Genomic DNA, 15,343 nt, shown 5'->3' on the forward strand with positions numbered 1-15,343 from the left:
GCATGCCAAATTATGGCTGTGACAAAAACGTCAATGATGGCAGTTTCACTGAAATGCCAAAACACTTCCCCTTTGGGTCACATACAGGTTGTCAGTGACAGTTTTCCCTATGGGCTTCCCTAGGGCTGATCTAACAAGGAGGTCTCGTGAGAGTCCTTCGACATTCCGACCAGACTTAGGGAGCTAAGTATTCATACAGAACGATCCTCAGATAGATTCTGGAATACTATGCTCAAACCTGATAAGAATTGACCAGGCTCTGGGCTAGAAAAAGGGAGGCTTCATGGGAGCCTGCAACGTGATACTTAATGCCTTTGCAATGCTAAGCATCCAACTTGTTGGGGGGCCGCCTTCAAGGGGGCCTTTAAAGGCCTAACTACTTGATAGCGGGACTGTTAGCAGAGCTAGCCACAGAAGCCAGGTGCTCTCACAGACATCTCTGTGGGCCTGGTTATACTTATTTAACATTGCCCACAGGCAGTGTACTCAGCAGAAGTGCTGTCCACCCTTTAAAGCAAGGGGAGTACAATCTTACGCTACCGGATTATCGAGGAGGTCTACTGTAAGGCCTACAGCTTCGACTTTCACGGACATCAGCCCGGGCAGTGCTAAGGCTTTCTAAACAGAGTCTCTAACCTTACTTGCCTTACTTGTGGAGGCATCCAATAGGGAGGACTGCAGATAGTGGCAGTAATCACTCACAGACCGGATCATAGAGACGGGCATCCTGGAGAGTAGAACTCAGTATAGCGCTTTCTAACCCTTGCAAACGTGGGGAGTGACTCTACTCGATCCTGGATCTACACAGTGCTTCAGAGCCCTGTGGAGGCTGGGCACTCTGAAAGGGACCCTAATAAGGGGAGCGCCTCCAGCTCTAAGGTTCACACTGCCAATAGGCAGTGTACTCAGCAGAAGTGCTATTAACCCTTTAAAGCAAGTGGAGTACAGTCTTACGCTACCGGACTATCGTGGAGGCCTACTATAAGGCCTATAGCTTTGAATGTCGTGGGCGTCAAAAACTGACCAACGACATTCAACCTTATGACTTGAATTCTTTTATTTAAGGGGCTCAGTGAAAAAAAACAGTTTTAAGGCCTAGCTGGATAAACTAGCTACAGAACTCATCTCTAAAGGGTGGAGGCCTGAGCATACTGCTTCTTTCTTTCTAGATTGAAAGGCCTGACAAATGCCCATGAGACATCTGCATGGAAGGCTTTTTATACATTGTGTACCCTGTACCACCACTAGCATTTTTACACCTAGTGCAAAAGGCGGGCCTTGGCTAGACGACTCTTGTAGTAAGACCGCCACCATTTTCCTAGTTACTAAGCCTAAGCCAGATTTCGAGGTGGCTCTGTGAGGGATATTTGACTGAATGTTATACGACTGAAGTTCAGAGCTATAATCTCAAAAAAACTCTCAAAGTGAGAGGAGACCTTCTGCTCTAGTCTAAGGTGGCTATCAAGGTTACCCGACGAGGGCCAAATGCTTGACTCTGTAGTTCTATCTGGAGCTTGAAAGAGCGGTGGCCTAAACTCCCGCTAGGGAGGAAGCCATCTCACACAGAATGTCTGTTTGATGCTCAGATGAACGGTGGCCTCACTAGAGAATTTTCCATATAATAAAGCCAACCTGTTCACAACTACAGATTGGCACTACCCGCTATATAAGCCTGACGACTCTAACATAAGAGGAGGCCTATGGGGAGGGTATGCATAGCCTACATATACAGTATATGGGAACTTCAGGGCCCTAATTCACCATCCTATCTATTTAACACCCTCTTAATACTTTCTAACAGGGAACCGTGGACTATTATTCAAACTTACTAAAAAACTGTAGTAAAGGGAGGAGACCTACAGAGCTCAAACTGCTGCCCATAGAGCGATGGCCTAAACGACATTCACAAAATGGAGGCCTATCACCATAAGAGCACGAAAGAGCGCACTTACTACAAAACCTGACGCCAGATCTACAGAAGGGTTAAGGAATAACTCATAATAGGTCCAGCCTCAGGGCTGATGCAAGAAGCGCTTGGGGTGAGAGATTTAAATGCTTCAAATCTGTCAGCAGATCAGCCTGGTATGCTTGCAACACCGCCATTGTGTACAAGGCATCATCAGCCAGACTCGCCACCGTGTATGCCCTGTCATTTATGCATGCTGTCGTATTTTGGTGGCTTAAAAGGCAGGGCCGGAGCACTTAGTGTCGATGCCTCTCCATCCGTGAGATAACCGTTCATCAAGTCTGCCACGAGCAGTCTCTTCCCTCACTTGCTCCAAAGACAGCTGAAGCCTCGCTGAAGCGCGTAACACTCAACAGCTTAACATACGCCGGGCAGGGTTGGCTGTGAGGGTTTGGGTTGTAAATCCTCTTCACCCTCATCAGCCATTTCCTGCTCTCTTGGGCTGTTGTTTTTATATACAGCAGAGCACTCGCTGCTGGATCAGAGGATGTTAGTGATAACACATCCTCATCCTGCAGCTCACTCTCGCGAGTCTCCGAGGGGCGTGAGAGATTAACAATTCTCTCAAGCTCCTCAGCGAGCTTCCTCTGAATAACCCCACGATTCCAGTCTCCGCTCTGCCTCAGCGCGAGCAGGTCCCAAACCGCCTGGTACAGATGTCTAACCCTCTTCCCTCGAGAAGAGGGCAGACGAGAGTGGAGTTTTCTCAAGGGAAACACTCACAATGGCACAAGCAGATCCCTCAGGAACTGATCGTGCGTGCTCTGAGCCCAAACAATAAACGCACAAGTTGTGTGTCATCAAGTATCAAATATCTTGCACGGATGCACACAGTTCCTGAAGCGTTTTTCACAAGCCATGATTACCTTTTTGAAGTTTCAGGTTGAAGCGTACAAACAAAACAGTCCCTGAAGACGAAAAGATGTTGACATGTTCTCCAGGCTCCCCTTATATACTTCCGGGTCGCAGTAGTAGTGATGTCAACACTTGATTAGATAAGCGTTTCAGACACCGGTTCACATGGAGGCATTCCCCAAAGCATCATTGACGCAGTGCGAATTCCCTTTCGAAATGGAATTTCAATTTTTTTACAAATCCAATTTGAATCCGATCATATTTAGAAAATGTGAATGGCAAAAAAATAAAAAAATAAAAAAATATCACATACAAATCCATTCTGAGCTACATATTTATATATTGTTTGAAATCCTATTTCAGTTTGACCGCTCTAATCGGATTTCGTGTGGTTTATGTCACTTTCTCACACCACGTAAAATGTTAACATGGCAGACGTTGTTATAGAAAACTTGCTGAATGTTGCTGCAGAAACAAGGTTGTATTGTTGAGCTGGTCGAGCAGAAAATTACAATACAATGGTGACACAGAAAGAGCGCCACGGGAAACACAAATCAGATCTGAACTGTTGAGATACACAGTGTGAACAGTAAATAATCTACATCAGATTCCAATCGGATACACACTCTCTGGTGAACTGGGAGAAGAATAGCGTAAACTTTATAGTTTTACACATTACAATGTGTATCTGATCACATCATCAAATTATAACTGAAAGGATTATTATAGGTGCGTTCATGCCTTGACGTAATAACCAAGTTTCCAGTGTTCAGGTTTTCTCATGTTTTATCTTCTGCTAGATGACAAACGTAAGTGAAATAGCTCTCTTCTGAAGAGATTCTCTTCAAAAAAAATCTCCACAATTGTACTGTCTATAGCAGTATAATAAGGCTATGGTTGGTTCAGTGAAACATATATTTGTAGTCTGCTAAATATTTAAATGTATATTGTGAAAAAGGGCTCTGTAGAAGCAGAACTGTAACAAAAACAAGCTTCCTCTTCTGTATTCAGCAATACCATGCATGAATTTCAGCCTGGGGTCGTACAAGGACAGATATTTATTTGTGGCTCTTGTGTTATAACATTTCACAGTTGATTGATACTTAAGCTGACAAGACTGTCAATGGCATGCGATGAAAATGACAAGTAGTAATTTACAAGGACAGTCTGAGACTGAGCAAAGATGTCAAAGCCATTACCAACCTTGCAAATGCCATTCACGCATATGTCGCGGCTCTGACTGCCCTCATAGCACTGCGTCCCGTCCACAACCGTGTCTAGCATCCGCTCCGAGAAGTGCTCGTTCACGGGTCTGCAGTGCAGCTCGCACGGATCGACTGAAATTACACAAACGTAGCCTTTGCATGACATCTATTTAAAGAGAGCTGCAACAAAATTTCTCATTATCACCCCAGCACACTACATATGAAGTGCTAGAGCTGCACGATTCTGGATAAATTAAGATTAACGATTTTTTGTTTAAAATAGAGAACACGATTCTGAACAGACCACTAAACAAAATAACATGCAATTTACTAGAGGTTCTGATAAACTTTTTTAATCCTGCAGTCCATTTAAAATGTTATTAATTAATTAATCTGAATGAATCATTTTTAAAAATCAGGTTGAATGAATTATTCACTCATTTCATTACTGGAATAATCAGCGTTTTTTTTGAATGAATGAATGAATGATTCAATGACAAATACATTTTTTAACAGTCACTTGTCGCCACCTACTGGTGTAACAATGTAATCGATACAATCGTTATTTGAAGTGCCATGTTACTGTCAAAAGGTGATTTCCTCTATTTTGATTGCTTCCGTAGACATCAGTGAACTATAAACTTTTATAATATTGATATTGAAAAGACTGTGTGAAGCTGTTTCAATACCTATACATGACAACTTCTCTCTCTGGATCAGCGTCAGAGCCAACACAGATCTGAATCAGTGTGATTTTGTCATAGGTTTAACTCTTTCCTCACCATTGACGGAAATTTTCAGCATTTGTAAGAAAACGCTTCACCGCCATTGTGTTTTCACTGTTAGACGGTAGGGGGTGCTATTCTCTTCTAAGAGTACTGAATATCCTGATTAAAACACATGTGAAGAATATGCTGAAACGAGCGATCTCATTTGCAATCATATGCATACTATGTAAAATAGCGCGATCATCAACATTAAAAGGCATATAAATCAAAACTGCCTAATATTACTGAATGAAACGTTGACCCAGGACGAGCTGTAGGACTGTAAAGATTTGAGGTGTTGATGGACTCGATCGACTCCATCTGTGTTTTGATCATCGTTCTGAATCCCAGCGTGATTTTCTCAGCTTTTTGCTGAAAATGTTGCTTTTTTTTAATGAAACTCTCCCACGTTCAAGTGTTGATAAAAAAGAATGCATGAAGTTAGAATAAAGCCTTTTTTTAATAGATTTTTTTATAGAGGGTCTGTTCTTTCTTTTAACATAATGCATGTTCAAATACTCATACAACAAACATTCTGGGGGCCATGAAACTTTTGTGAAAATGATCAAAAAAAATGAGTTAATAGACAGGAGAATCGTTGTCATTTAGGTATGAGATCACGTGGGTATTTGAATCGAGATCTCAAGCTTTTAACGATTAATTGTGCAGCTCTATGTAGTGGCATAATACTCACCTCTGTTATTCACATGCGTCCATTTATAAAACTTCCCCTTATAAGGGACTGTGTTAAAGCGGGTGCACTGGATGTATCTGAAGCTGGGCTGGTCCGCAGGGCAGGGGTCATAGTTACAGGTTCGATATCTGCGGCGCTCTCCGAGACAGTATTTACCGCCATACTTGGGTCTAAAAATAAAAGCATGAAACATTCAAAACGTCATTAGGTCATTCAAAATCACTTGTTATTTGTAGAAACATTCACACACACACACAAAAAAGACAAATATAGGCTGGTCAAAAAGCTTGAAATTGGTATAAAATGTCTAGATCACCTTGTCAAAGCAGCCATTGGCTCTAAACGCAATTAAAAACATTTTTCTGAATAAAATATGAGTGATGCCTGTGCAAAACTCGCTGGCATGATTGCGTGTGTGTTCTGGGTGGTTGCAAGGATATTCAAAGTGGGTTTTAAAGGAATAGTTGAACTAAAATATTTAATTTTTCTATGAGACAGAAGATATTTGAAGAAAATTGTAGCTATTTTTGTGCATACAATCCAAGACAATGATTGGTGCTTGTGCCAAGTCACATAATGGTGGGCGACTCAAACAAACATCTTAAAGCTTATCATTTTAGCATAAAATCAAACTGTTAAGTTTTTTTTTTCTCTTTAATGGAAGATAATTGTTATAAGAAGTACAGGGAAGTAGTATATCTTTTTCCCACATCCTTGAAAAGTTCTTCTGAAATCTGATGCAGATGTTGCACATGCTTTCCATCAATTACAACATCTTAGAGATGCATTCACAAGTGGGTCACAGCCTGTTTCTATAACCATTTCCATCTTTAAAAACTTGCTTCGGGTGCAAACCATCTGCCAGAATAGAGAACTGCAAGCTAAGCCAAATACAATGAAATTATTATACTTCACAAACTCTGCACATGTGGACCAGAGACAGTGACTTTTTTTTATTGGTCTAGCGATGCTCTCCAATATTGTATGTATTCACAATTTTCCATCATTTAAAAATGTATCAGAACCACAGAGACACATAAAGGCCATTGAGGATGACTGAGGTTATACATGATAAATATGACAATACTTATGGTAACACTTTACTTAAAGCCTTTATGTATAATGCATTATAAAGATATTCATACAGTGCTATGCATAAGTTTAGACACCCATGCTAAAGTTGACTAAAAAGAGGAATAAAAAATCATCTTTTGGAAATTGAACTTAATGCCTTAATTAAAAAAATTAGGAAAAATCCAACCTTTAAGGACACCAATTTTCTTTGTGAATGAATAATGCATCCTGATAAAGTTCCCTTGGCCTTTGGAATTAAAATAGCCCCACATCATCACATAGCCTTCACCATACCTAGAGATTGGCATGGTTTTATTTCAGTTAGCCTAATAGCTGGTTTGATTTGCATTGAGAGATGATCTTATGGAAAGTACTCCATGCCAATCTCTAGGTATGGTGAAGGCTATGTGATGATGTGGGGCTATTTTAATTCCAAAGGCCAAGGGAACTTTATCGGGATGCATAGTATCCTGGATCCATGAAGTAGCTGGCCTTTAAAAATAAAAATCTGCCTGCCTCTATGGGAATTTAACATAGGGGTGTCCAGACTTATGCACCCTGTATTTTAAGGAAGAATATTTATTTATTTACGATACATTATTCATTCACAAAGAAAATTGGTGTCCTTAAAGGTTGGATTTTTCCTATTTTTTTTAATTAAGGCATTAAGTTCAATTTCCAAAAGATGATTTTTTATTCCTCTTTTTAGTCAACTTTAGCGTGGGTGTCTAAACTTATGCATAGCACTGTAATGCACAATATAATGCATTATATATTTGTAACCAACACTAAAATGCGTTATATTATTTGCAGATTCCTTATTACATCTGAAATTGGTTGTTTGTCATATTTTAATGCATTATACTTTTTAAAGGCATAACATAAGTATTGTAATGTATTATAACTGTGGTTACAATTACTCATGAGACAATACAATGCATTACAAGGCTTAGGGTACATGGTAACACTTTATTTTGACAGTGTCATTGTTACACGTTACATGTAGTTACTATAGTAATCATAACTATAACTTGTGCATAATTACATGCAACTAAACCAAACCAAACCCAAAGCCTAACCCTATAGTACAGTACATGCAGTTAATTAATATTACTCAGCTCTTAAATGTATAATTACAGTAACAAAGATAGCTTAAAATAAAGTGTAACCGGTTACACTTTATTTGGGAACACTTTATTTCAGTGTCCTTGTTACACGTTACGTGTAGTTACATTATGCATAAATGCATGCAACTAATCCTAATCCTAACCCTATAGTAGTTGATTATTACTCAGTACTAAAATGTATAATTAGACAGTAACTCTTTATTTTATGGTGTCCTTGTTACAATGTAATTATACATTTATAATAGTAATCAACTACATGTACTTACTACAGGGTTAGTGTTAGGATAATGGTGTGGTTTAGGGTTAGTTGCATATAATTATGTGTAATTTAAAGTTATTACTATTGTAACTACATGTAAGGTCAATGTAAAAAAAAAAAAGAAAAAAAAAAGTGTTACCCAAGGTATAACTAATGCATTAAAATATGCTTATAATGCATTATATATAAAGGCTTACAAAATTGATGTCTACAAAATAAACACACACTCAAACATTCTGCTGACATTCTGGTGAGAAATAAGTGCAATCATTTCCCTGTCGACCATAAACATGCTAGCCTTTTCCCAGACAATCAATGATAAAAATAGCTACTCCCATGGCTTGTGGTTTATCACAGTAAAGTGAGTGAAAACAAATTGTGTGTATGTGTGTGTGTGTGTGTGTGTTTGTGTGTGTGTGTGTATATATATATGACAATATTTGTACCCAGAAGTGACCAAAACCTGACAAAATCTCCAAAAACCTCCCTTTAAGGATGTCCTCAGTTGTAAATCTGGTATAAAAATTATGTAATTAATTATTTTTTTTAAATGTAAAAATGCAGAAAGTTTTGTGTGATGGTTAGGGTTAGTGTAAGGGGAGAGAATATACAGTTTGTACAGTATAAAAACAATTACGTCTATGGAATGTCCCCATTTAGAACGTGTGTGTCTGTCTGTCTGTCTGTGCGTGTGTGTGTGTGTGTGTCATAAATTTTTTTTTTCTGAAACTGGAAACAGAGGAACCAGGAAACTCACTGTTTGTGATGGGTAGGTTTAGGGGTCGGGTTAGTGTGTGTGTATGTGTGTGTGTGTGTGTGATGGGCAGGTTTAGGGGTCGGGTTAGTGTGTGTGTGTGTGTGTGTGTGTGATGGGCAGGTTTAGGGGTCGGGTTAGTGTGTGTGTGTGTGTGTGTGTGTGTGTGTGTGTGTGTGATGGGTAGATTTAGGGGTAGGGTTAGTGTGTGTGTGTGTGTGTGTGTGTGTGTGTGTGTGTGTGTGATGGGTAGATTTAGGGGTAGGGTTAGTGTGTGTGTGTGTGTGTGATGGGCAGGTTTAGGGGTCGGGTTAGTGTGTGTGTGTGTGTGTGTGTGTGTATGGAATGTCCTCACAAATCACATAAACATGGCTGTGTGTGTGTGTGTGTGTGTGTGTGATGGGTAGATTTAGGGGTAGGGTTAGTGTGTGTGTGTGTGTGTGTGTGTGTGTGATGGGCAGGTTTAGGGGTCGGGGTGGTGTGTGTATGTGTATGTGTGTGTGTGTGTGTGTAAGTGTGTGTGTGTGTGTGTGTGTGTGAGTGTGATGGGTAGGTTTAGGGGTAGGGGTAGGGTTAGTGTGTGTGTGTGTGTGGGTTAAGGTTAGGGTTAGGTGTGTGTGATGGGTAGGTTTAGGGGTAGGGGTAGGGGTAGGGTTAGTGTGTGTGTGTGTGTGTGTGTGTGTGATGGGTAGGTTTAGGGGTAGGGTTAGTGTGTGTGTGTGTGTGTGTGTGTGTGTGTGTGTGTGTGTGATGGGTAGGTTTAGGGGTAGGGTTAGTGTGTGTGTGTGTGTGTGTGTGTGATGGGTAGGTTTAGGGGTAGGATTAGTAAGAGGAGAGAATTACAGTTTGGACAGTATAAAGACCATTACGCCTATGGAATGTCCTCACAAGTATAGCAAAACAAACGTGTATGTGTTTTTTTTTTTCTTTTCTTTTTTTCTTTCTGAAACTGGAAACAGAGGAAACCAGGAAACTCACACTGGGTTGACACAGTCCCTCTGGGCATTTTGAACGCCCGTGCCGCAGGTCCTGGTGCACTCGGACCAGTTGCTCCACGAATCCCAGCCTCCATTCACGCTTTCAGGCTGGGAACCCATCACCACACACTCCCCGTCAAAACACCACTGACAAAAACAAACATCCAAGATCTTCAGTTAGTCAGAGTACAAGGAACTGGGAATGAGAACTAGCAGGTGAACTGCATGCAGGGAAATGAAAATCCCACAGAAATCCCGGCTTGCCTTGTCCTCTCCACACTTGGTCCCATCCACGGCACCGTCCAGCCTGGAGTGGCAGGTCGAGCCCACGGTACACCACAGGGTGCTGCACATATTCTGAAGGGGGCAGTCATTTCAAGGGTTTCAATCATTTACAATATGTGACCCTGGACCACAAAACCAGTCACATGGTTCTGAAAGCTGAAAGCTGTATAAATAAGCTTTCCACTGATGTATGGTTTGTTAGGATAGGACAATATTTGGCCGAGATACAATTATTCTGGAATCTGGAAATAGGTACTGCAGTCCAAATTCAAAATATCGGAGATCGTTAAAAGTGCAAATTATCCAATATTTTTAACTGTCATTATATAATAGTGTTAACTATCAAATCGGGTGTTTGTCAAAGTTTTCGGGAAAGTTAATTTTACATTAAAATTACTCAATTTACTCACACATTTATAATAAAATAAAAAAGTATGAATGAGAAACACTGACGTTTGAGGAAATGTATTTGATAGACAATTATTTTTCAAATATTAGTAATATTTAAAAGACAAAAAAACTTACTATAAATGTAAAAAAAAAAATAGCTTTTTTATTTTAAATTCTGTCCAAAATATTAAAATACTTTAGATGTCATTGGCTGTGTAGATTGCATTTTTAATGTGCTTTTTAATATATCTGTTATATTATGGAACCGTATAATTACAGAGCGCTTGACTCTTGCATTGACAATACAAGATCTTGACCAAAAATGGATGCACCTCTTGATGGAAATAAATGTTGTGATGTAATCTCCATCAAGAGGTGCATCAGTTTTTGTTCAAGATCTTGTATTGTCAATGCAAGAGTCCAGCACTCTGTAAAGACACCTCCAGAACATCCCAAAGACTCTCAATGAATTTAAGGAGCCGATTCATGTGTGGAAATGACTCTTCATGCTCCTCACAACCATTCTTTCACAGTTTGAGCCTGATGAATCTTGACATTATCATCCTAGAATATGGCCATGATGTGTCTTCATACATGGTTGTTTAAGAAATTAACCTTATGGACATTTTTGTCTTTTTCAGTTTTTAAAAAAATAATAATTTTATAGCATCTAAACGGGAAAATTTGGTACTGCACCCAAACAAAATCTTACTGAAAGCAAATTTTTTGAGATATCAACCTCAAATTTGTTTAAATGTATGGCTTTGATTTTCTAGGAGTTTTCTAGCAGTTCAACATGTTTCATAAAATATATATTTTATATAAAATATTGTTCATAAATCATTTTCATAAACTTAAACCTCTATAGCTTTTTTTGTTTCACTTTTTAAGCAACAATAATCTGCCAAGGGTCATCTTTATAATAAGATCACACTTAAGTCTGTGCTCCCAAGCTTAACATTTTTATGACACTCTTGACACATTTAATGCCATTTTTGACCACTATGTGTACATTTTTTTAATTGACGCACAAGTTTTAAAGCAACACACTCCACCTATTAGGGTTAGAAGAACTGTTGCCAAACATATAACATGATAGAAACATAATAATCACTGCAATAATGATCCAATCATAGACCCTTAAGAATTTTCCTATTTAAATCCAATACTTTTTTTTCTTTTTTTTGGTGCTGTAAATATCTATAAGAGCATTAATGTTCTCAAAACTTTTACGAAATGGCAAATCTTGTGTACCAAACACAAACATTAATTGCATTTCTAAACCTCTGCAATTTCCTCTGTTTCATTTCTTGAACTGTAACAGCCCTGATAAGGAAACTGAAGTCTGGCTTTATCTGTGTCCGAAGGAGCGAGTGGCAACTCTTCCGGTGTGTCTGTGACATTTGGACAGTAATTGAACGATGGCTAGTATCTATCAGCAGAAAGCAGAAAACATCACTGATGCGACTTGACATACATGACCGACATACAACCCTGCAATCTGATGCCCTTTTCCCTATTTTAATTCTGCAGGATGCCATTCAAACAAGATATGCTGTTTTTCCCCTCTTTGTTTAGCTAGCTTACTGTAGGTGAACAATATCCAAGGTAAAGAGCTCTTTATGTTAAACAGTTTACAAAGTATAGTTCTTCTAGCTGTAACATAAGCCCTGCTATATAATGATGTGCTTTTGTTTTCCCAATAAAACAGCTGGGAATCAGATGGTACTGATGTAAGTAACTGAGACTTCCTCTGTGATGGAAAAATGTGTGTGTGGTCTATGCCTTACCAGACACTTGAACTAATAGAGGTTTTTGTTGAATCCTTCACAATATAACAGTGAGAACATTTAAGAAGCCCATGGGCCTGGAAGTACATGAGTTGCTTAATGGGAAAGTTTCCCTAATGAGATAAAATTCAGAACAGCATCCCAACAGACGTCTTTGTTGAGAAGACCAGCATGGCTGGTCACCATATTGTGCGACTATTTTTCTTCTTTTCTGTTACATGGATGAAAGAAAGTCATGCACAAGAATTACGCGACCTGAACTCCGGCTTCACAGTAAAGTATACTTTCAAGCAAAATCGAAGAATGAATTTGCTGTGATGTCATTTCGAACAAAATCAGGCCAAAATACGGTTCATTTAGTAGTTCGAAACAGCTTGCCAAAGCGAATTTTCCAGAAAAGTTATTTATAACTAAACCGGCTGGTAAACGCCTTCAAACTCCCATTGGTCCGTGGTGATGATGTAATAGGTGGGTGTGTCTCTGAGGCTCCGCCTTCTTTTACGTGTAACTCTTCTCCGGTTCATTTCTTCTGTTCAGTTCGTCGAGGTCAGACTCGAGTAAAAACATGAACACACTGGACAGACGCTTGATAGTAGAAATCTAAGTTTTAATTCTAATTGAAAGAGACACTGAGGGCCCTATTTTAACGATCTGAAACGCAAGTATCAAATGTGAAACGCAAGTAACTTTGTGGGCGGCTCTCGCAAATCTAAAATGTGTTGGTCTGAAGTAGCTTCATTACTCATAGGTGTGGTTTGGGCATAACGTGAAATAAACCAATCAGAGCGACATCTCACATTCCCTTTAAGAGCAGGCACGCTTGTTCCATGGCGGATTGCTATTATAACGGCGGATTTGCCAGGCGCACGCCAGGAGCGGTTCACAGCTGAGGAGACAGACGTTCTCGTCAGGGCCGTAAAACACAGAGAAGTGACATTGTATGGGGATGGAGAAACACACCCAAATTAGCTTCGGTTAAACAGGCGTATAATAATCTAGGTAAATGTGTAAGCTAGATTTATCCCTATTTTTTCACATCTTCATGGACACCACAATGATTTCACTCATGTGGAATATTTTTCCTTGTAATTATGTATGGTTTGCAAAAATGTCAACTGCTGCGTCTGTGTGTTGATGAGAGAAGCAAAGTGTGTGTGTGTTGTGCACACGCTACATTATGGCCAAGCATGCGCCCTTAAAATAGCATCTGAAAACGCGCCACTGACTTTAGACAAGGTTTTTCCTGGTCTGTGGCGGAATTGTTTTCTGAAACTGCAAAATAGCACCAGGGAACGTTTGCGCCGGAACACGCCTCCTCTTTACTTTGAACCGCCCCTGGGAGCGCAAGTTCATTCCCTAATTTACCGACGTGCGTCTGTGGAGGGAAAAGTCCGCTGTGCGTCGGGTGCAAAATAGGAATGATACATGCATCGGTGTACAAAGTCAATTGCGCTGGGTGCAAGATAGGGCCCTGAGAGTTTTTTCATGTGTAATTACTGTAAAGCTGCGTGCTTTTAAACAATCTATTATATAAAGTGCTTTATATAAATAAACGTGACTTTACAGGAGTGCTGAATTGCATTCATATCGCTATGATCCGATGCTTTCTTAACTGCTGTTTTCTCACCGCTGTCATTTTTGTTGCGTCTATTTTGTTAGCACATATTCATCTAAACCTCACTCTCATCAGTGTCGGTACCCCTAAGCGAAGAACGAAAGGGCCTTAAGAAGAAGCGCTACTATATTTTTAATAGGTTACATTATAGCCTACTTTTTTTTACAGTTCCCAGCAGAAAACGTCTCGCTCCATCTGCACTTCAAAAACAGATAATTTAAGAACGCTGTTTGCACTTGTGTACACCTCTGACCCATTTTCCTCAGTAGTTTGGCATCATACATGTGTCTGCAGGGGGAATGGGAGGTATTTGAGGGTTTAAGGGGAAAATCTTACGTCTACGTCGTCACAGAGCAGTGAGTTTGACCCGTACTGGAGCTTGCACTGGTGAGCGGCGCTGTACAGGACACCAGCGGGAGACGAACGCTTCGACAGCTCGTTTCTGACGGGAGGATCATCCAGACACCAGCCCCAGCCTCGACTGTGGAGAACAACACACAAACACACCTCAGGAAACTCATTCTCACTTCAGTACTTTCATAGGTTCCAAAATATTACATTATCTTTACTGAACAGCCGCTTCGATCTAAAAAATAAAAAAATAAGGCCTTTTTTGAGGCCTTGTCGCCTTTGGCTTTTGGCTTGCTTAGTTGGGGACATTTAATATTCAACAATATTATTGATCTGTCTGCATTGACACCATTATATGAGAACTGAACTGAGCTGGACGATGACATCACTGTTTTCTCCAGAGCGGCTATATATATATATATATATATAAATTAACTAAATTAATAACTTTTTTACAACAAAAATGAACCATCACTTACTTAAGCTGGACTATGACACTATTTTCTTCTGGAAACAAACTTTGTTGCATTATTTTCCTGTTATCACTGTAAAGCTGCTTTGAAACAATCTGTATTGTAAAAAGCGTTATATAAATAAAGGTGACTTGACTTGACTTGTCCACACTATTACAATTTTGTTTGAAAACACATCTTTTTTTCTCTCTGTTTTGACCTTGGTGTTTTTAGCAACGAAAATTAAGCTTTTTGAAAATGCTCTCCAAAAACATTTGAAAACTCTGTGTAAATGTTAGTTTAGTCATGTGACGCATATTGAACCCATAGATATTCATGTTTATACTGGTATTGTGCCTGTTATGTGCTATTCAATTTCACACAGTTGATCAAATATGTTTCTTTGCACACTCTTCATCTCACAGTCCAGCAAAGATGACAGAAAATTCACTCACAGTGAACGAGACTGAGTGCCATTTGAGCAATCTGAAAATATTACATAAGCCCTCAAAACTTGCAGTGCAGATTGCTGAAAATGCTCACCAAAAAAATATTTCCACCGGTGATACTAAATATCACTTTAGTTTAATTTTTGCCAGATGCTATTCTACAAAGTACAAGAAAAACCAGCTCAACTACAGAAAACCCTCCAGCCAAAAAACTAAATCTATTTTGGTACAACATTTAGTTTCTAAAAAAAACTCTTCAAGTCAAAGAGGACAGCGTGTAAGCCTTTAATTCAGTTTTTGTACTAAAACTCAAATAATACAGGAGAAAAAAAC

At 39.4% G+C, this 15,343-nt stretch overlaps 1 protein-coding gene across 1 annotated transcript in view; it reads right to left on the reverse strand.

Moving 5' to 3' along the window:
- adamts7 (a disintegrin-like and metallopeptidase (reprolysin type) with thrombospondin type 1 motif, 7) overlaps window positions 1-15,343 on the reverse strand; it is a 79,718-nt gene that overhangs the window by 36,478 nt on the left and 27,897 nt on the right. Inside the window, exons 9-13 of the mRNA XM_084108486.1 lie at window positions 14,095-14,239; window positions 9,943-10,035; window positions 9,680-9,825; window positions 5,488-5,657; window positions 4,025-4,158 (exon numbers count right to left, since the gene is read on the reverse strand). Of these exons, the coding sequence (XP_083964612.1) occupies window positions 4,025-4,158; window positions 5,488-5,657; window positions 9,680-9,825; window positions 9,943-10,035; window positions 14,095-14,239 (688 nt within the window). The remainder of the gene's footprint in view (window positions 1-4,024; window positions 4,159-5,487; window positions 5,658-9,679; window positions 9,826-9,942; window positions 10,036-14,094; window positions 14,240-15,343) is intronic.

The sequence above is a fragment of the Abramis brama genome (genome assembly GCF_963993115.1).
Source record: "Abramis brama genome assembly, chromosome: 3".
Taxonomy (NCBI): domain Eukaryota; kingdom Metazoa; phylum Chordata; class Actinopteri; order Cypriniformes; family Leuciscidae; genus Abramis; species Abramis brama.